We start from the raw sequence: 20,844 nt of genomic DNA on the forward strand, positions 1-20,844 counted from the left end.
GTCCAACACAGCAGGATGAAGCATGTTAGCATAAGGCATCACTTCATCAGAGACCATGTACTAAAAGATGAGATCAAGCTGACCTATGTGCCAACAAATGATCAGCTTGCAGATATCTTCACTAAGCCCTTAGCACGAGAACAATTCAATATACTGAGGGAAGCCATTGGTATGTCAAATCCACTCTAAATAATTCTGTATGATTGAATGACTGCTATATTGAGTGGAAATTTGAATGAATGTGCAAATGCCATGCTAAGTAAGTTAACAATAAATATCTACTCTCTATTAAGTTTAAAAATAGAAAAATAACCTCATGCTAAATAGACATAAACATTGAGTGGTTATACTGAGTAGATACAAATGTTGAGTAAATATCTTATGCTGAGTAGATAGACATATTGAGTCTTCATCTTATGCTGAGTAGAAGCACATACTGAGTGCTCAAACGTATGCTGAGTTATTTAGAGATAGACAAAACATGGGCACTCAACATCACGAATGCTTCGAATTCTAGAAAAATCAAAAAGAAACCCACTCGCGTAAAATGAACCTACACGTGTAACCTCTGGCACCTTGGAAAGACGCACATTAATGGCAAATCCCATGCACCGAAGATGTCATAAAAGACAGAATCTTTGTCGGTTGAACGTCCCTAGGTAAAACGGCTAGTTAATGAATAAGGGCCGCCGTAAATCTATATAAAAAGTGGAAGAATCCCCACTCTTCACTCTTTACGCTTGTAATCTCCTGCAATCGAACTTCTCTCTCTCCTTAAAACCTCAAAACCTTCAACAATGGCTTCTGTCAAAGACAAAACCCCTAAAACTCAAACCTCAAACAAACCCACTCAGGCTGACCACGCGGGTCCTTCGACGCAAATAGAAAGGAAAATGATCAAAGTACACAAAAAGGTCAACAATCTGGAGGTTCTGAAATGCAGATGGTTCTCTCCAGGATTCGTCACCTCTGAGAAGCCCTTTTGTGACTGGATCGAGAAGAACAAGTGGACGGGGTTCTTCTCTCTCTCAGGAAAAACTTACCCCAGGTTAGTGCGGGAATTCTACTTGAATCTGCATGTTGATGAGGACGATTCTGATTATTTGGAGACCTCGGTTAAAGGTCAGAAAATCACCATTACTCCTGCCTATCTGGCCACGTTACTAGACTTACCAGATGAAGGGATTGAGTTTAGGACAACTAAGGAGAAAGTACCAAAAGAGACGCTTGATAAAATAAAGGGGTTCTGTAAACCCAAGGATCACAAAGGCGAAATTCCCAGCACGTGTATGGGGCAAGCACAAAAGATGGCTCACTACATGCTGACCAACTTTATCTTCCCCAAACTCAACTCAGCTTCATCCGCATCCAACTTCGAATAGTGCTTCATCTGGCACATGTTGACCTACACTCCGCTCAATCTTCCCGTCTTCCTAGTTGGAGCTCTTCAACGAAGTGGTAAGAAACTCCGCTTGGGCTCTCTCATTACAAAAATTATTGAGGACAAGCAGATAGAGAGAGTAAATGAAACAAGTAGCTTGGGGAGTGAAATCACTGCAGTCCTGCTGGATGGATTGTTATATAATCAAACCTTAAAAGGATATGAAGGAGCTGGAGATGCTGAGGAAAATGAAGAAGCTGAGCAACCAGATGCTGAGCTTGAACATAAACCTGAAAAAGAAGTGGAGACTCAAACTGAGTCCCTTAAGATAGCTCAGCCTGAGCAGAAGAAGAAAAAGAGGAAGGCTCTTGAAACATGCTCTAAAGACATCCATGCTGTCCCCAAAAAGGTGAGACTTGTGTCTCAGGAAAAAGCTAAAACTGACAAGGCTAAAGAGCAAGCTGAGTTAGCAGAGAAGAGAAAAAGGCAAGAAGAGCCTCAGGATGAAGAGGAAACCCCTGAATCCCCTTTGATGAAAAGGAAGAAGGTTAACACCTTACAAATAGTTGAAACTGCACCACTCGATGAGGCTATCTCTACAGGTCATGAAACTAACCTAGACGAAGCAGCTGAGAAAGGAACTGAGCAACAAGCTATAGATAAAACTCATGCTGAGGAAGAATTTAATACTGAGCAGGAAGAACCTACCAATGTTGAGAAATCTCAGGATGATGCTGAGCAGGGAGAAAGAGAAAGTGATGCTATTGAGGGTCATATTGAGCAACTTGTAGAAGAGGAGACAGTTGCTACTGAGTCCAGCGATGAAATTCAAGCTGACCCTTCATCCCCAAAAGCTCCGACACGACGAAGACTTAAAAAGAAGGCGCAAAAGCAAATTGATCTTATGGAAGACTTTCCTATTAATGAGCTTGAAACCGATCTCTCCACAATCCAGTTCCAGTACTTCTCGAATGAGACTGAGTCACCACCAGAAAATCCTGTTGAAAAACAAGCCTCTGTTACTCAGGATGAGGAACAAGCCAAAAACCCTGAAGATCCAATCCAAGCTGCTCCAGGTGGCACACCTCCTGTTTCAACTTCACCTCTCCAAGCTGAGCAGATTAACTTGTCTAATCAAACTCCACCTTCAACCCAACATATTGATGACTCAGCTCCAGAAATCCATCAAAGTCTAGTTACCAATCAAGGTACTCAATCTGGCAAAGAACCACCTCCTCCACCACCATCAAGCTCAATACCAGCCTCTGAGCCTAATGCTGATCAATTTGCATACTTGAATGCTACTGAGTCAGGACGCCGCGTCATTGCTTCTGCTCAGTCCTTGCTTTAAGATTTAACCACTCCTCAAGCTGATGCACACCAATCCACTCAAGCTGAGTCCTCCCACCTGTCAGGTATTACTCAACTTCTGAATGAACTTCGAGGACTAAAGGATCTGATTAGCATTATCACTACGGTTCAAACTCAGCAACCGAATCAAGGGCAAATAGCAAAACTGACCGAACTGATGCTTACAATGGCAACCCATATCAATTCACTTGAAGGGCAAGTTCAAAAATTGTCGGCAGTCAATCCAGGGTATGCAACTTCAACTGAACTGCAAGAATATTTTGTTAAGTTAAATGCGGAACTGACCAAATCTAGCGCCACCCCCATACTGAGTATGCTACCTCTGCTGAGTTGCATGATTGTTTTACCAAGCTGAATGCTGAGCTGACCAAATCAAGTTCACCTGGCAATGCTGAGTTTGCCACCTCTACCGACCTTCAACAATGCTTCACCAAGATTCATGCTGAGCTGACCAGTACACGTGACTTAGTATCCTCCTCTTCTCAGTGTACTATTGACCAACTAAGTGAAGCAGTCAGACTACTCAACATCGACAGAGCACAGATGGATGTTGATCCAATCTCCAACAGTGAACTCATGAGCTTTTCACAAGCTATTATGAAGGCAATGCGCATCAACAATGCCCAACGCATGTTTTATGATTCTGCCCTGCTAAAGCTGTACCATCAATCTTTTGGTCAGATCACAAGCTCGCTCACCTGGCTGAGCAAATCCCATGAATGCCTCTTTAGCATGATCAGCAGCTCCCTTCGGGTTCCTAGGCATGTCCAGGACTATAGTGTACCAGTCATTGATGGCTTGGGTGAAAGCACTAAAAGGCTTCAGCGGTACTCCCATTATCTCTCATCTGCAGCTCGAAATGAAACCTTCCTCTACAAACCCGATGATGGCAAAACGGGGGAGACAAGTCAAGGAGGAACTCAGTCTCAGCCTTCAGGTAATGCTTCTGGAAGTAAAGAGAAAGGCAAAGGAATTGCTCATACTGATCACTCGACTCATAAAAAGAAGAAGTAGAACTAGATATAGTCTAGTAAATGTTGTTTGTTTAGAACTTGCATAGAAACATTCTGCTTAGCTTTATTGTTTAGTTTTATCTTTTTGCTTAAATCTATGGCAAGTACAATTTCCTCAAACTGGTCGATAAAATTGAACAAACAAATTAAGAAGTAAAGAATACTCAGTTACAATAACACCCAAGTAATAAACTGAGTAACAACATACTTGAAAGCTGACTTAAAATTAAAAGAAAAATATTTAACTAAGTCAGCATACACAAATGTCTTAAAACTAATTCAATCAAACATTGGAAGGTTTAGAATTAAGTTAAGACAAAATGTGCAACCCTTACGGGGGAGTCATTTCAAAAATATCAATCATGGGGTAACTTATAACTGAGTTCCATAATTATGTATTTTGCCAACATCAAAATGGGGGAGTTTGTTGAAACACCTTTCCACAAGATTTTGATTTGACAAAATCATCCATGATTAAGAGGCAATTAAATTTAAATGCTTTGATTTAATTGTACTAATGTGTTTGTTCAATATTGAGTGCAAGAATATATATATAAAGTAAAGACAGGACAAAAGTCAGCACAAGCAAAGCTGAGCAAAACGGAAACTCAATGTAAGCGGAGTGGAGTAGAACTCAGAAGCAAAACGAAGCTGACTAAAGTTAAAGATTTCTTCAGAAGCGGTTAAACAAAACGGAGCTAACCAAGAAGGAACTCAGCTCAGAAGTTGAACATCCAAAGATAAAGCTGAGTGACAGTCAGGACAGCATGAAGGATCCGTTCACTAAAGGACAAAGTCTGCCAATCTTCTGCACCAATAATTGGAACCTCGAAGACACACAAAAGACTAATTCCAAGAGATATGGGTCATTGGATTATTGGTAAAAGACAACTGGAACAAAAAGACAAGCCAAACACAAGAAGACAAACCTGACGCCTGAAGAAAACAGAGAAAGGGAATGGCAGAACAGTCTGAAGCTGACCAGAAATTGTTCCCCAAAAGAGCCGTTTTGGTGTTAACGGTAACAACAATTCAAAGGATCCAAATCTGCAATTTCCTTCTATAAAAGGACAATGAAGAACCTTGGATCATCACTGAAGCATCAAGAGAAAAATACAAAGAGAGAAAATCTTGAAAGCACTCAAATACAAAAAGATCTTACACCAATTTTTCTATTCTCTGTGTAAATGCTAGATTGATTGTTGTGTAATCATCTAAAGTGTTATTTAGTATAAAAAGAACAAGTTTCGTGATCAATAGGAATATTGAGAGTGTTAAGCTGTGTGCCTGGTTGTAAGCATTCAGTGGTAGAGAAATCTAGGTGCTGGGTTGTAGCACTTAGTAGGAGTTGAGTAGACGAATAGAGGAAGGTACTCTTGCATATTCAACTGCCTTGTAATTGGTTTGTGCTCTACCGTTAAAGAGCTCAGTATTGGATTCAAAAAGCCCGGAGGACTCTGGGGACTGGACGTAGGTAGAGAGGCCGAACCAGGATAAGTGATACTGAGTAATCTCTGAACTCTCTCTTATATTGTATGTGTTGTTTGCTATATTTACTCAGGATATACATTGCCTAAGCTGACCTTGAGTAAATAAGTGGTGCTGAGTTAGAAGCTGACCTCCAAGAGTGTCAATTCTTAACTCACAAGAAAACAACTTTAGTCAACATCTGACTAAAGCTGTCTTGAAATATATCTCACCAAGCTGACCAAAAGCTGAGTTAATAAACTCTCAAAATAACTTCCAGTCAGCTTAATTAAAACGCGAAAAAGTTATATTAGTTCCTAACCCCCCCTTGGAACTAATTACCAGGGACCAACACAAGCAACCTTCCTTCAACCTACAAGACTTTGTCACACACACAGTTATTAAGAAAATTCCATTTCTAGCTCCATTTGCCTCTCGTAATCTTACTCCCTCAGGTACGCCATTTCCTATAACACATTATGTTAATTGTGACAAATTTTCTGTGAAACACTGAAATTTTCTTGCAACTATAACATCTGATTTTGAGTCAAAGTCCTTTAAAGAGGCTGTCAAGGATGAAGGATGGTGTACAACAATACAAAAAGAGATACAAGCACTAGAAGATAATGGAACATGGAAAAACTACCTCCGGGAAAGAAAGCTCTTGGAAACTAATGGATATTTATAATTAAATACAACTCAGATGCACCATTGAGAGATTTAAAGCACAATTAGGCGTTTTCAAGGATCATCAAATTAAAGGCATTGGCTATAATGAGACCTTTGCTCCTGTAGCAAAAATCGTCACATTTATAGCTTTTTTTTGGCAATGACTGCTTGCAAGCATTAGGAGTTGCATCAGATGGATGTGCATAATGCCTTTTCTCATGGTGACCTGGATGAAGAAGCGTATATGAAGCTTCCATTGGGGGTTCACTATGATGATCCCACTTTGGTGTGTTGATTGCGTAAATCATTGTATGATCCACGCCACCTCAATGTTGGTTTGTCAAACCTGTGATAGATCTAAAGGGATATAGTTTCCTTCAATCGTACCTCAATTATTCGCTATTTACTTAAACGTGTGGACATGTGTAGATTATTGTTCTTGTGTATATTGATGATTTGATCATTTTTGGTAATGATTCCACTGTCCTGACTACATTTAAAGCATATTTGAGCAAATGCTTTCATACCAAGGATCTTGGTGTGCTTAAATAGTTTATTGGTATTAAGGTGGCTCACAATGCTTCTAGACTATTTTTATATCAAAGAAAATATGCTATTGACATTATTTACGAGACTGGTTTGTTGGGATCAAAACCAACATATTTCCTGATGGAACAAAATCATCAGTTAGCATGTGCTACATGCCTTCTTCTTACGGATCCTGAACCATACTGCAGATTAGTTGAGCATTTGATTTATTTGGTGGTAACTCACCCCGACTTGACTTATTCTGTTCATGTGTTGTCTCAACTTATGCAAACTCTTAGATAAGAACACTAGGATGCGACCTTACGCGTGGTTCATTATTTGAAGCATTCACCGGGACAAGACATTCTTCTGTGTTTTGACAGCAAATTGACACTGACTGGATGGTGCAGCTTGTCCTATTACCATCGTTCTCTAACGAGCTGGTTTGTATTTTTAGGACATTTGTCAATTTCATGGAAAACTAAGAAACATCACACTATAGCTCGTTCCTTCGCTGAGGCCGAATACCGATCCATGGGCTCCATTACTTGTGAACTGAAATGGTTGAAAGGACACCTTTTGAGTTTGGGTCTTCATCATCCGAAGGATATTCCACTTTATTGTGACAATCATTTTGCTTTACATATTGCACATAATCCTATTTCCATGAGCACACGAAGCATGTTGAAGTTGATTGTCATTTCGTATGTATTGCGATACATGATTATCTAATTACACCATCATATGTCCCGATGATGGATCAATTGACAGATATTTTTACCAAAGCTTTTGGGAAGAAAGAGTTTGGTTGTCTTCTTGACAATGTGAGTATTTTAGATTTGCATGCTCTAACTTGAGGAGGGTGTTGCGATTTATTTCCTTATTTTCCCAATTAAATCTTTACGGGTGATTACTGTTCTTTAGAAAATTTAATCTTATTTTTTTATTTTTCTAATTAAGTCTTTAAGAGTGATTATTGTCTTTAGAAAATTTGGTCTTATTTCCTTAGTTTTCTAATTAAGTATATAATTCCATATTTTCCATTTTTCTATAGAAATAAAAAATATAGAATTCTAATGAAGTATATAAATATATAAATACAAATTTTTATTTATATATTTTTTATTTATATATTATAGATATAGAATATTTCTATATCTATATTAGATATTATATAATAATTTCTATTTCTCTATTTATATTTATTTTAGAATTTCTTTTCTATTTTATAGAATAATTATTTTTCTATTTATTTTATATAAATATTCTCTTTAATATTCTCTATTAATATTTCCTATTTAATATTTTTTATTATAAAAATTAGATGGGTGATTGTTGACCTTTAGAATTTCCTTATTAGTTTTCTTGCTTTATTACGTTTCCTTTTGCATATTCATGTGATGTTTTTCAATAAAAATGAAGACAAAGATACCTACAATTTATCAAGAATAGTTTTGTCAATCATTATATAAACCTATTATATAAACCTAGCTCAGTGAAAAATCACGAAGTCGATTCTAGGTAGAGCGTGCTTTTCACTGTTATGTCAAAAACAGTTTCAAACACCATCTATTATTACTCTATGCAAGATTTATGACATTGAAAATGCAGATTCAACTTTATTTGATGTATTTTTAGATTTTAATTTTTTAATTACTCGTGTCGTATGATGTTTTTACTATGAATGGAACGATTATCTTTCTTTTAAAAAACATAAATAAAATTGATGTAGAATGTTTCAAATATATACCATAAATAAATGTTTTGTTTATTTAAAAAAGGATAAGGTGTAAAAATACCCCTAATTTTAACAGTCAGGAGCAATTTTACACATAACGTCTAAAATTGTGCAATTTTACCCCTAATATTATCAAGAGCAATTTTACTCATAACATTTGCAAGTTAGGTCAATTTTAGACATTATTATAAAACACATATATTTTATTCCTTATTCTGCACCAATTGCATGTAAGTTGTTTCTAAACGATTTCATATCTTTTGTGATCTAATAATAGAATTGAATATTAATATTTTTAAATTCGGTGAAATATTTGATTTTTTTTGTCCAACTCCTACAATATACAATATATTTTTTATTTTTTAAAAAAAGTTTTACGTTTAATCATATGTTTATTATAATTTGTTAGTAATGATTGATAAAATAACTTACATGTGAAGTGTAGATGACAAGATTCATGACTAAGATGAAAATTTGATTAATAATTTCTCAAATTGATCCAACTTATTAATATTATATTATGGGTGAAATTGCTCTTGACTACCAACGTTAAGAGTAAAATTGCACCATTTTATTAGATGTTTGAGGTAAAATTACTCATAAGTGTAAATGTTAAAAGTATTTTTTGCACTTTATCCCTAAAAAAAATTAAGACCATTGATATAGAAAGTTTCAAATATATACCATAAATAAATGTTTTGTTTATTTAAGGTATTACACCCATTTGCTCATCAAATTAAAGTTTTAAAGTCAATTAGGACTCTAAAATATTAAAATCATTAATCAGGTCTATGAATTAATAAAAAATCATCAATTGAGTTTCATCATATCTTAAAAGTAGAAACTGTGATTATTTGATACAGACTGTAATAATCTCTATGTTTGTTCAAAATGAGTTTAGAAAAGAGAATCTGAAACTGTTCAATCGAATGATTTTTCGATAAAGCATCAATCGATGATTTTTGTTTAGAATGAGAATTCAATTGATAATTTTTTATTAGTTCATCCGATTAATGATTTTTATAGTTCAACGTGCTAATTGGCTTTAAAAAAATAAGGAAGTCTTATGCCTTTATTTAAAAAATAAATAATTCGACTTTTCTTTTATAGAAATTTCAAATTTTAGTAAGTACGGTAATGCAATTTTTATAAAAATAAAATTACTTATATTGGCGAAATCATTGAAGAAAATGGAAACAGAAAAAGAGCTAACGGTTAGTGAGGGGGTGATGAGTGAGGGGTGAGGGGTGAGGAGGACTGTGCAATCAAAGTATTCTCTCTACTTCATCTTCAAAAACTGCAAAAGTTCTGTACAGAAAATGGAGAAACCCTCGATTAGATCGTCTTTCACGATCCTCGAATAGCCAAAAACTAGTTCAATGTTAGATCTAAGTAGTGGTTGGTAATGGCATTGGCTCATGCGAATCTGAGACCAACTTTTCCTCCATCTTCTCATCCGCCCTCTTCTCATTTTCTATGTGGAAATTACAGCGCCAATTTCAGTCGGAAATGTCGAAAACACGGTTGTCCTTCTGGTTTTGTTAACAGGAGATTCTCAATTGCTGTTTCTGTTTTTAGGGTTTTGGGGAAAGCTGATTTTACTTTCAACCGATCAATTTCGAAAGCCGCCGAGACTCGCAGTTCGAACAATGTTTCCCCTCGAAATCCTACCGGCAGTACCACCACCGTTGAAATCCCCGTCACTTGTTACCAGGTTTGTAGCATACCCCTCTCTCTATCTCTCAGTGTGTATGGAATATGATTATTCATTATTCCGATAAGTTTGTATTAGAATACTGTACTCTCTGTTTTTAGGGGTATAATCAGTGTGCAAACTTGAGATGTTTTACTTCTCTTACTGATTATTAGTTTATCCATTTAAGAAATACCATGAGGATATGCTGGAAAACACTTAGGACGCTGCTGTACCCATAGCCATTTACATAATTTGGAGAAATTTGTTGTTGTAGCAGCTGGTTTTTTTTTTTTTTTTTTAATTAATGCTCTTATCATATATCAATGCAATTTATTTTTATTCTTTTGAAGCGAATATTTTCTCGGGTGTCTAGTATTAATAGTAATTGGCAAGAGCGTATTTCTTAGTAATAAACTTTAATATTCCACGCGCTACTGTTTTGCATATATGATAATACATCGTTCAATTGGTTGGCTTGGTAGTTCTCTCTCTCTCTTAAAGTTTATTCCTCTGCTTTTTTTTTTCTTTTCTTTTTGCTTTTTGGGTGCTAGTCTATCAATTTGGACTTCTAGATTCTTACACTCAAGTAAATTCTATAAGTTTTGTGCTCTTTATGCCCCATCTGATCCACGGAATAGCTAGGGACAATTTTTTTCTGAATAAATTATATTCCTAAACAACATTTAACAGTAATTTTTTTGGACATGTATTATGCACTAGAAATGAAAAGGATGTGAAGTTCTCCATCCTTGCAAGCAAGCTGTTCTCATGATTTGATTTGTTACCTTGATGGTTGGTGTTTGGAGCAATGTTACTGAAGAATGAATTTTTTTTTTGAACCTGGTGTTTTTATTTGAAGAATATGTTTTCATCCTCGCGCATATATTCATTTTTTCTACTTATTTTTGTCTGAAGTCATATTACTTGTTTTATCCCATAATTTAGAGTAATATTTTTGTTTCATCATTTCATCTTCATAGATTATCAACATGCATTTGGCTCTCCCTCCTGGATATTTATGTTGCCTTGTATGACCCATTCCAGCTGCCAAACTGGTTGGAATCTGTTTGGTTTATGTAGGAATTAGCAACATGACACATGGAGTGCATTGTCTTCTTGTATACTAGAAAAATGCATATGCAGATTGACCTTGTATGTTATTTTATTCAGCCATTTATATTATATTTTCTGCCTTTTGTTTGATTAATCACTTGCTGTGAACTGAATAAATATGCAGCTTGTTGGTGTTCCTGATCGAGCAGAGAAAGATGAGATTGTTAAGTCAGTGATGCAACTAAAAAGTGCTGAGGTAGAAGAAGGTTATACGATGGATGCTGTTGCATCTCGTCAGGTAGATATTTGAGAATGAAAATTTCCTGTCTTGATTGAATTTTGTCCTATGAACTGTAGATTGAATTTTAGATGCTTAGGATTTCTTTATCATATTGTGGTTTGCAGGATCTTTTAATGGACATAAGAGACAAGCTTCTTTTTGAACCTGAATATGCTGGGAATTTGAGGGAGAAGATCCCACCTAAATCGTCTCTTCGAATTCCATGGGTTTGGCTGCCTGGGGCTCTCTGCCTACTTCAAGAGGTACGAGTCTGTGATGTCCTGCTTGGTTTAGTTATACAGGTAGTTTTGGTGGACAAAAAGTTTCTTCATTTCTGTGATTGAAGGAATTCTTTGAGTGGAGGTTGCCTGATTTTACAGATTATTAGTTTCATTAACTTTTTATTTAGGCTTCCAAGTTTATTTGTATCTTTCATCATTTTCTGACAGTAAGTCATCCTTTTATTACTGTTTATTTTTGTTATTGCTTTTGCCAGTTTAGAAACTAAGCATCTTTCTTGTCAGAGGACTATCTAGTATCTATAATGAAATCTATACTTCTCTAATCCAGGCTGGAGAAGACAAATTGGTGTTAGATATTGGCCGAGAAGCTCTCCAGCATCCCCCTGCTAAGCCATATGTTCATGATATCCTTCTGTCCATGGCCCTAGCTGAGGTAAGATGAACTAGCTAACAAGGTCAGGGAGTTGATCCCAAATAGTGTATCGGCCCTGTTATTCCTCCTTTTCTTATCATAGGTGCTTTCTTGAAGTGTGCTAGCGCAAAGACTGGTTTTGAGAAGAATAAAGTATCTCATGGATTTGAAGCTCTTGCACGTGCTCAATGTCTTCTTAGAAGTAAAATCTCTCTTGAGAAGATGGCATTACTCTTTGAGGTAATGCTTATTTTGTAACTTTATATGCCCCTTCTTTGAGAATCTCTTTTGTGCTTGATTAGTTCCAGATATGATTGCATGGTATTTTATTATATTGAGGTTTTGTACTTCTTAACATTGTCCCGACTTTTGCATTCTCTATTCATGCACGGGTTGGAAAAGATATCATAGTGGTTGTAGAAGTTCCCTAGAAAAATGAGTGCATTTTGTCACAGTAAATTTCATAAAGAGGGTTGAACGTGTTAGTTCATGTCATTTAGTTGTTTTTTAAAAATAATTTGTAGATAGAGGAGCTTCTTACTGTTTGCCATATAATTTTTGGTCCTGATGTTTAGATTGAAGAATCTTTGGAGGAGCTTGCACCCGTTTGCACTTTGGAATTATTAGGCATGCCTCATTCTCCTGAAAATGCTGAGAGGAGACGAGGAGCAATTGCAGCCTTGCGTGAATTGCTCAGGCAAGGGCTTGATGTGGAAACCTCATGCAGAGTTCAAGACTGGCCATGCTTCCTAAGCCAAGCACTTAATAGGCTCATGGCTACAGAAATAGTTGATCTTATTCCTTGGGACAATTTAGCCCTCGTGCGGAAGAATAAGAAATCACTTGAATCACAGAACCAAAGGGTTGTTATTGATTTCAACTGTTTCTATTTGGCACTAATAGCTCATGTAGCTGTTGGCTTTTCGAGCAAGCAAAAAGAGATGGTATAAACAAAATTGTACTTATTTTCTTCTTTTGAGCCTATAGTGTTTATTGACAGTAATGGCTTCTATGAAATAGTTGTGTGTTTCACATTTCTGATCCCTATGATTGTAATTGTTCAGATAAACAAAGCGAAAACTATATGCGAGTGTTTAATGGCCTCTGAAGGTATTGATCTGAAATTTGAGGATGCTCTTTGTTTGTTTCTTCTTGGCCAGGTATACTTTGAAATTATTGGCTATGGTCATTGTAGTTCCTCTAGCATATATCACATATCAATAATTTGCATTTTACTAGTATCAATTCATGTGCTGCTTTGTTCCCTTGTCTGTCTTTCTCTTTCTCATTGTTATGGTGATCTTGATTTTCAGGGAACTGAGGCCCAGGCAGTTGAAAAACTTCATCAGCTAGAACTGAACTGTAATCCTGCTTCACGGAGTTTATTTCCTGGGAAGGAGACAAAAGATGGCTCTGTTGTAAAACCGTCATTGGTGTGTCTTTCTTTTATGTAGGAGCTTAGATTGTGTCTTTCTTTTATGTAGGATTGCTAAACTTAATACATGTATATGAAAGACCTTACCTCTTGCAATTGGATCATATGCATCTTACTATGAGTATTGTGATATTAGAGTGATGCGGATGCCTATATTGGAAGGCATTATCAAAGAAAGAAGAAATCTTGAGCCTAATTACTTGCTAGCTTTCCTATTCCGGAATTTATATTTGTTTCCTTTTGTTATTTCAGATTTTACTTTGTTTCTTTAATTGTTAGTCTTGATTCCTATAATTTAGGGGCTGATATAATTATTCCTATCATTTAGGATCTGGAATTCTCTTGTATCTGCAGCCTATAAATAAAGGCTTTTCTATTCAATAAGATATGAATTTTCATTCTCTCAAAATTCAGTCTTAAAGAGGGGGTTCTGTCAAGGACGAGTCTGCCTTTTTATCAATTCACCATAGACCCAAAGGAGAATTCTTTTGTGACTAGATCCTACGCCAAGCTTCATGACATAGAGCTTGTTAGATATGTTTTTTACTTTTGTTATAGTAGAATCATCTAGCTTGTTATGTTTTGATTGTAATCTTGGGCCTATACGTGGGACAGTGTGTTGGCAGATTAAATTAACTTGTAACTATTAGAGTTACATGAGTTATGTAATAGTTATGAGAGTTAAGTTATTTAGAGTTACTTTCTTAATTAGCTATTAAGAGTTATGTAAGGTTTTATTTATTAGGTTTCTAAGAGTTACAATTTCCATGTAGTATAAATAGTTATCTTGTCTAAGTTAAAAAACTGGAAGCAAGATGAAATATAATTTAGAAAAGCTTCCTCTTATTTCCATCATTTATTTTATTTCTATAAAAAAAACCCAACATTGTGTTGATCTATCTTGGTCAGGTATACGCTTCTTATATTATTCATAAGATGCAACCCACCATGTTGTATTGTGGTCGAACATCCCATTTAAATTAGTGAATTTGCTAAAAACTGACAGGATACTCACTAGGAGATGAGAAAAGAAGGTGTACTCCTCGGATAACCTTGTTATCATTTTTCTAGTTATAGTAATTAATAATGCATATGGTGGAATGGAATAAAAAGATATATAATACTTCACCCTATCTAATTTGTGATTAAAACTCAGTTCAATCAGGAAAATGAAGTTTTATTTCTATTATGAAGTGTATGTGTCTCTACACCTGGCAATTTATAGTTTGTAGGTCAGAAACACTAAAACTGCAGACCCAAATTTTGGCCTAAGAGTTTATTATCCATATTTTGCTTTGTTTGATGACCATTCTATAATCTACTTTAATTGGGTTGACATTTAGAACAGTTATTTAGGCTTTGTTGAGTTATTGTCGAAACCCAGTTATTTAGGCTTGTGTTTTTGCTTATTTTAATCTGGAATAGAATAAGTTACAATTGAAGTTATTTGCTATAGAGAAAAAGATATGTTATTATGTACAATAATGCATCTATTTTACTGTGCATATCGTTGTGTCCAGGTTTGCTCTGTGTATTGAATAGACATGAGTTATTTCCTTCCTTCATGCCAAACTAACTTGCCATGCTTGGTAAGGGGCTATGTTTTACCTGACATCTCAGTCAGCATTAATGAATGAATCCAGTGAGGATTAAAGAATGAATTCAGTGATCACTTGGTGTCAGGCACTGTGCTGATTATTGAAAATTCTTCCAGCAAGTCATGCTATCTTTTGTATTATTATTATTGAATATTGTGAATGATATTTCTACGATACTATTGCTGGTACGGCTGTTTTGACTTGAAAATAAAATAAAATAAAACTTAAATATTTATACTAGAATTTTGGTTTTAGCGAATTAAGGTGTTGAAATAAGCATATCCGTTATTATTTTTTATTTTATCTTTGTTCTTTTATTTAGTGGTTCACTACAATAAAATAATGTAATTGGAGTTATACTGGACAGTACAGATGAACATGTTGATGCATGCCTCCTTACTGCTGTAGTTTAATTATATGCTTGATGCTCATTTTGAATGTTCCATACTTTCTCATGTCAGAATGCAACTTGACCAGGAAACATGGTTGAAGGATGCTGTACTTTCTGTATTTCCTGATACTAGAGACTGCTCTCCATCAATGGTGAGGCTCATGACTACTATTATTAGCAAATAATAACCTTCATTAGTAGCAGGGGTAATTGCTTACAGAAACATCTTTTTCACAGGTTAAGTTTTTTGGCAGTGAAAAGAGATCTCCAGTAAGTAGAAGTAAAGCATCTCCACAAACTAATCCTGCTCTAAACAACAGATCATTATCTGATATTGCAGTGAGACGGATGGATTTTGGGGAATCCCATCCAAACATAAACTCTACTCAATATCTTGGATCAGCTATTAAGCAATTGGCTCCTACTGACTTGCAAAGCTCTTTGTTATTGGGGAAGAATAGCGATGGAGGTGATGTTATTGAACCTCCTGTTCAATTGAAAAGAGACCTTGGTGCGCATTATAATAGAGGTTGGGAATTTTGGTTGGCCAATATTAATATTGTTGGAAAGACAACTTTCATGGCAGTACTGGGATGCATCTTATTTTTTACCCTTAAGCTGTCTGTCATGAGCTTAAAAAGGACTATGACTTTATCCAAGTTGGACACTTGGAAACCTAGAATGAATAATAGTTCCCTTGTTTATAAAACAGATTCCTCTCTCGATTGCAATATAGGATATTCTTATATAAGGGGAAGTAGCATTGCTAGCAAGATGAATAAGCTGTGGGCAATTGCTAAAAAGCAATTCCAGAAACAGTCATATCCTAGAAAACTGAATAGTGCAGAACTTGCTGCTGACCTTTCATCTTGTATGCAAATAGTTTCCAGGAAGCAAATGCCTGCTGAAGAAGCTGAAGCACTTGTTAAGCACTGGCAAACAATTAAAGCTGAAGCTCTTGGGCCCAGCCATGAAGCCTATAGCCTCAGTGAAGTTCTTGATGGACCAATGCTCGCTCAGGTGAAATTTATGGATTGCTTTTACTTTAGTTGAAGTTGTCTATCTAAAAATTTGGGCGAATGTAGTAAAAAGGCTTTAAGGATATTGGTTGGTTGTATAATTTTGGTATGATATCGATCCTGTAAGAAACATGTGTTTATATGTAATATGAATTCACCATGATTTGTAACAGATCTCAATTTGATGGGTGATCTGATATCGAAGTCAAGAAGATACATGGGGTTGATCAAACTAAAGATTTTAATTATAGTTTGATTATCACTCAAGTCAGATGGAAATGTTGAAAATATGAATTTTCGATATCTGGCTAAAAATTTGTAGATGAATGATCAATGTTCATCTACAAAAGCTTTATAGTGTTGTAGGCCCTGTTTGATGAGCGTGTCAAGGAAAAGCGTGAACTCTCAGTGTTTATGAGGTCATTGAGGGGAAACCGAAACACATTAGAATAATAATAAAAAAAAGTTCCTGTAAGTTTAGTTTCCTGAAGATTTAAGCAGCTACAAATCATTAACTTTGTTTGGTTTTCTAATTTACAGTGGCAAGCTTTGGCTGATGCTGCAAAAGCTAGGCCTTGTTATTGGAGATTCGTTTTGCTACGATTGTCTGTGCTGCAAGCTGACGTCTTATCAGATGTGTATGGTGTTGAAATGGCAGAAATTGAAGCTCTCCTTGAGGAAGCAGCTGAGCTTGTTGATGAATCTCAGCAAAACAATCCAAACTATTATAGGTAAGCATATATTATGCATTTGTTTTGTGTTTACCAAATCCAGGTGCGTTAATTTGTAAAATACCTGCTTTGGCCAAAGTATTTAGAGAACCAGTTAAATTATGCACCTGTTGATTTCTAGCGTTTTTCATTACACAAAAGTTTCAGTTGATTTAAAACTATCAAATTTGACAAGTCAAAGGTCAAATTAGACTAAATTAATTTTAAAATGACAAAATTACCCTTTATCCTATTTTATCATAATAGAATATTTATTTTTTTCCTTTTTCTAAGTAAAAATTTAAGAAATAAATAATGGAAATTTTTATATTAATATGTAAGTATAAAAATATTGATGTATAAACACTCCACAAATTTCATTATTAAAATGTTAAAATGTTGATTAAATTTGAAAACTTAAAAAAAGTTTTACTTATATTAAGGACCTGAAAGTATATGCTTGGACTAACTAGTATAATAGGTTAAAATACAAGACCAATAAATTGTTTACCCTTCCATTTAATATGTCTACTTATCTGTATTGATGGATGCTCTTGAAAGCACTATTTAGCCCCCAACCTATCAATTGTTGTTGCCTCTTGACCTGTAAAAATGTTTACCCCCTTGTCTTGTTATTTTGTGGCATTGACCCCCCTAAAGTATAGCAATCGATCATATTTGGCCCAATTTAGACTGAAATTAACAGGTATACAAGGAGACCCCTGAAATGTTTCTGTTTGATGAATTTTGTATATTGATTCAGTCCTTTAACTTGGTAGCAGAGTCAAATTGATCCATAGATAACACGTGTCACTATGTAATCGTTATTTGCAGACTCGTGGTAATTTGTGATTGAGACATGTTTATTTTTGGACCTATTTGACAAAATATATAAGTTGAAGGACTTGCAAAGTTCATTTTAGACTTCCTTGACCCTACTAAGCAGGTTTCATGATCAAATTGGTCCTATCCATTACAATTCCATGATTCTGAAAAATGTGATTCAACTGAATGCAGCACATACAAAATTCATTATATTCTGAGAAGGCAAGATGATGGATCATGGAAGTTCTGTGAAGGTGATATTCAGACAGTATCATGATAATCAGTAGTACAGTTGCAGAATACACGAGCCACAGATGATTACTAATTTTCGGCTAACCAATTTATTTCACTTCCAATTTTTTTTCTTTCCCACATGGATTGGTGCCTGAAAATTTTGTAAATCCATAGATCACTTGGCAATTGAAATTCCATTTGCAGGTAAGATTGTTCTCTTTTCTGATTGATATGCTTATATCGGAGACTGCTCGTTTTCATATTTAAAGTTCAGTTCAGCAAGTAGAAATTGCGCAATGCTTTGAAGTCTTTACTGTTTTTTCTGATTAAATTTGGAGAGTAAACAATAATCTTGATAATTGTACAGATGAAGATGATTACTTTTCCAAGCTGTTTTAAACATAACCTGCAGGAAATCAACACTTGAGAAATAGCCAATTTGGTTTTGGAGATGCAGGCGGGTTAATTTGTACCAATGGTGTTTGAAGTTAGTTTCAAAAAAGTCCCCGAACTTAATGCTGGTGAACCATAAGAGACTCTTGGGATAAGAGGCGGGATCTCCATTGTTAGGACTACTTTGAGCTCACATCTGAGTCGGGATTAGCTAATCAGCATATAAAGTGGATAGCAAGAAACGGAAGATTAATGGCTCTATAGCATCTCTGACATAAGCTCATTAAAGTTCATCAAATGTTGGTATACTGGTTAAACAGAACGGTGAAAACTTTTCGAAGCCTTCGCATGATGAAGTATCTTAGTCAAATACTATCCATATCTAAAATGGAGGAATTGTTTGATGCGGATAACATGGAGTGGCTGTATAGCAGTAGTGAGTCACAGTCAAAGAAGGGGACCAACACAGACTCTTCGTTGAATGGAGGAATACAACAAGTGTCGTAAGAAAATTTTCGGATAGAGTCTGCATATTTATCAGGTTTGACATATGTCATTCTTTACTAATGTACTTTCGGATAGTCTGCCGATACATTAGCTCTGCCACATGTCATTCCTTGTTGACGTAAATCCATAGGATTTTCTCTTTTTGTAAGACGTGTGCATGGCTAGTGAATTGCGGGCATTCATTGTTGAGAATGAGAGATAGATGTGTTGCTGCCTATTGTTCGGAACTGGAATTCCGCTAGATGCATCTATTGAGGTATGAAAAGAATAATTATGATATCTCTTGTCGACTGGTTATCCTCGTCCTTGGCTGTTACACTAATAAATTTTTGATGCATTTCGTGGTTTTTCAGGTTAATTAAGAGGTTGTGATGACCTATATGTACTAATTTATGTTGTCCGCCTTGTTGGTGTTATCATTAAAAGAATATTACTTGTGACGTCGGAAGTGTTAAGAAAATAGTATTAGTTGAGAGATTTTTGTTAGGTAGGGTGTAGGTAGAGAGACTACCTACACCCAACCTAACAAGAATCTCTCAACTAGTACAATTTCCTTAACATTTCCCTCACAAGTAATGTTTTTTCCATAATAATCCCAACAAGGCGTGCGTCATAAATTAGTACATATAAGTCATCACAACCTCTTAATTAACTTCAAAAAACCACAATATGCGCCGAAGTCGGTTTATTAGTTTAATAGCCAAGACAATCAATCAACAAGAGAGAGATCATAATTATTCTTTTTCATACCTCAACAGATGCATACGATATATCTGCAATTTACTAGCCACGTACGCATTCGATAGAAAGAGAAAACCCTATCTAAGGAATGGCATATGGCAGAGCTGATGTATCAACATATTATCCGAAAATATATCAGTAAGGAATTACGTATGGTAGAGCTGATATACCAGCAAACTCTATCCGAAAAGCTTCTGACCACACATCATGTGTTCCTTAATTCCACGAAGAGCTTGTGCTGGTCCCTACTTTCATTGTGACTCGATACTGCTTTACAACCATTTCATCCACATTAGATCATTCCTCCATTTTTAGTATAGAAACTATTTGATTAAGATACTTCATGTTAGGATGTGAAGGCTTCGAAAAGTTTTCATGGTTCTGTTTAGCCGGTATACAAGCATTTGAGAACTTTAATGAGCTTATGTGAGATGCTATAGAGCCATTGATCTTCTGTTCCTTGTTATCCACTTTATGCTTATTAGCTAATCTCGGCTCAAAAGTAGTCTGACATGGCTTGAGCTGAAATAAGTTAAGAGAATTAATTTTCAAATCTAGCCTAGACATAGAATGATAAAAGTCTTTTTGCCGCTTTTTTTTTTCTCTCGAAAATTGTATCCATTACATGTATTCTCCATTGTTCAGAACATTTGCGGGAACGAATTTTTGAAATCTCTAACAAATTATGGGAATTATCAATGAAAGTTTTAGGAATTTTATTGTTCTCATTTCCTCCATGTGTGAATTCTCATGAGATAGAAAATCTTTATCCCTATAAAAACGATAAATATTAAGTATTCACACGATCATGATAATCAAAATAATATATATATATATATATATATATATATATATATATAAAAGAATGGTTATGGCAAGAGGTATTTAAACACGAATGGGTTGTTATAATTTGTTATATTTAACCCATTCAACCCATGGAATACGTAGAAATGGGTTATAAAATTATATTGAATGAGTTATTATAACTAGCCATTAACTCACCGAATCCGTCTTACATTGATATAAGCAGGGGTATATATGGTCGGTTAATCAGTCCATTCACAAAAACTATTAACTGGTCCATTTAATTCGGTTAACTTATTATTTCGGTCAGTTAACCTAGATTTTGATCGATTAACCA

The 20,844-nt window shown here is 35.4% G+C and overlaps 1 protein-coding gene across 3 annotated transcripts; it reads left to right on the top strand.

Moving 5' to 3' along the window:
* The first annotated feature begins 9,363 nt into the window (after positions 1-9,363).
* LOC136235089 (plastid division protein CDP1, chloroplastic) lies at positions 9,364-20,390 on the top strand. 3 transcript variants are annotated; one of them, XR_010691644.1, is made up of 13 exons: positions 9,364-9,881; positions 11,101-11,214; positions 11,322-11,459; positions 11,767-11,871; positions 11,968-12,090; positions 12,426-12,794; positions 12,915-13,010; positions 13,164-13,283; positions 15,361-15,426; positions 15,512-16,294; positions 16,834-17,024; positions 18,021-18,266; positions 18,430-20,389. XR_010691644.1 is itself a non-coding variant. In XM_066024604.1 (12 exons), exons 1-12 carry the CDS (start codon positions 9,573-9,575, stop codon positions 18,103-18,105), a joined length of 2,499 nt encoding a protein of 832 aa, XP_065880676.1. In that variant the 5' UTR covers positions 9,364-9,572; the 3' UTR covers positions 18,106-20,390. The 3 variants fall into 3 exon arrangements, 1 of the variants encoding a protein (XP_065880676.1); XR_010691645.1 differs by having other exon boundaries at positions 18,475-20,389; XM_066024604.1 differs by having other exon boundaries at positions 18,021-20,390.
* The last annotated feature ends 454 nt before the right edge of the window (positions 20,391-20,844 follow it).

This window comes from Euphorbia lathyris, chromosome 7 (genome assembly GCF_963576675.1).
Source record: "Euphorbia lathyris chromosome 7, ddEupLath1.1, whole genome shotgun sequence".
In the NCBI taxonomy this organism is placed as follows: domain Eukaryota; kingdom Viridiplantae; phylum Streptophyta; class Magnoliopsida; order Malpighiales; family Euphorbiaceae; genus Euphorbia; species Euphorbia lathyris.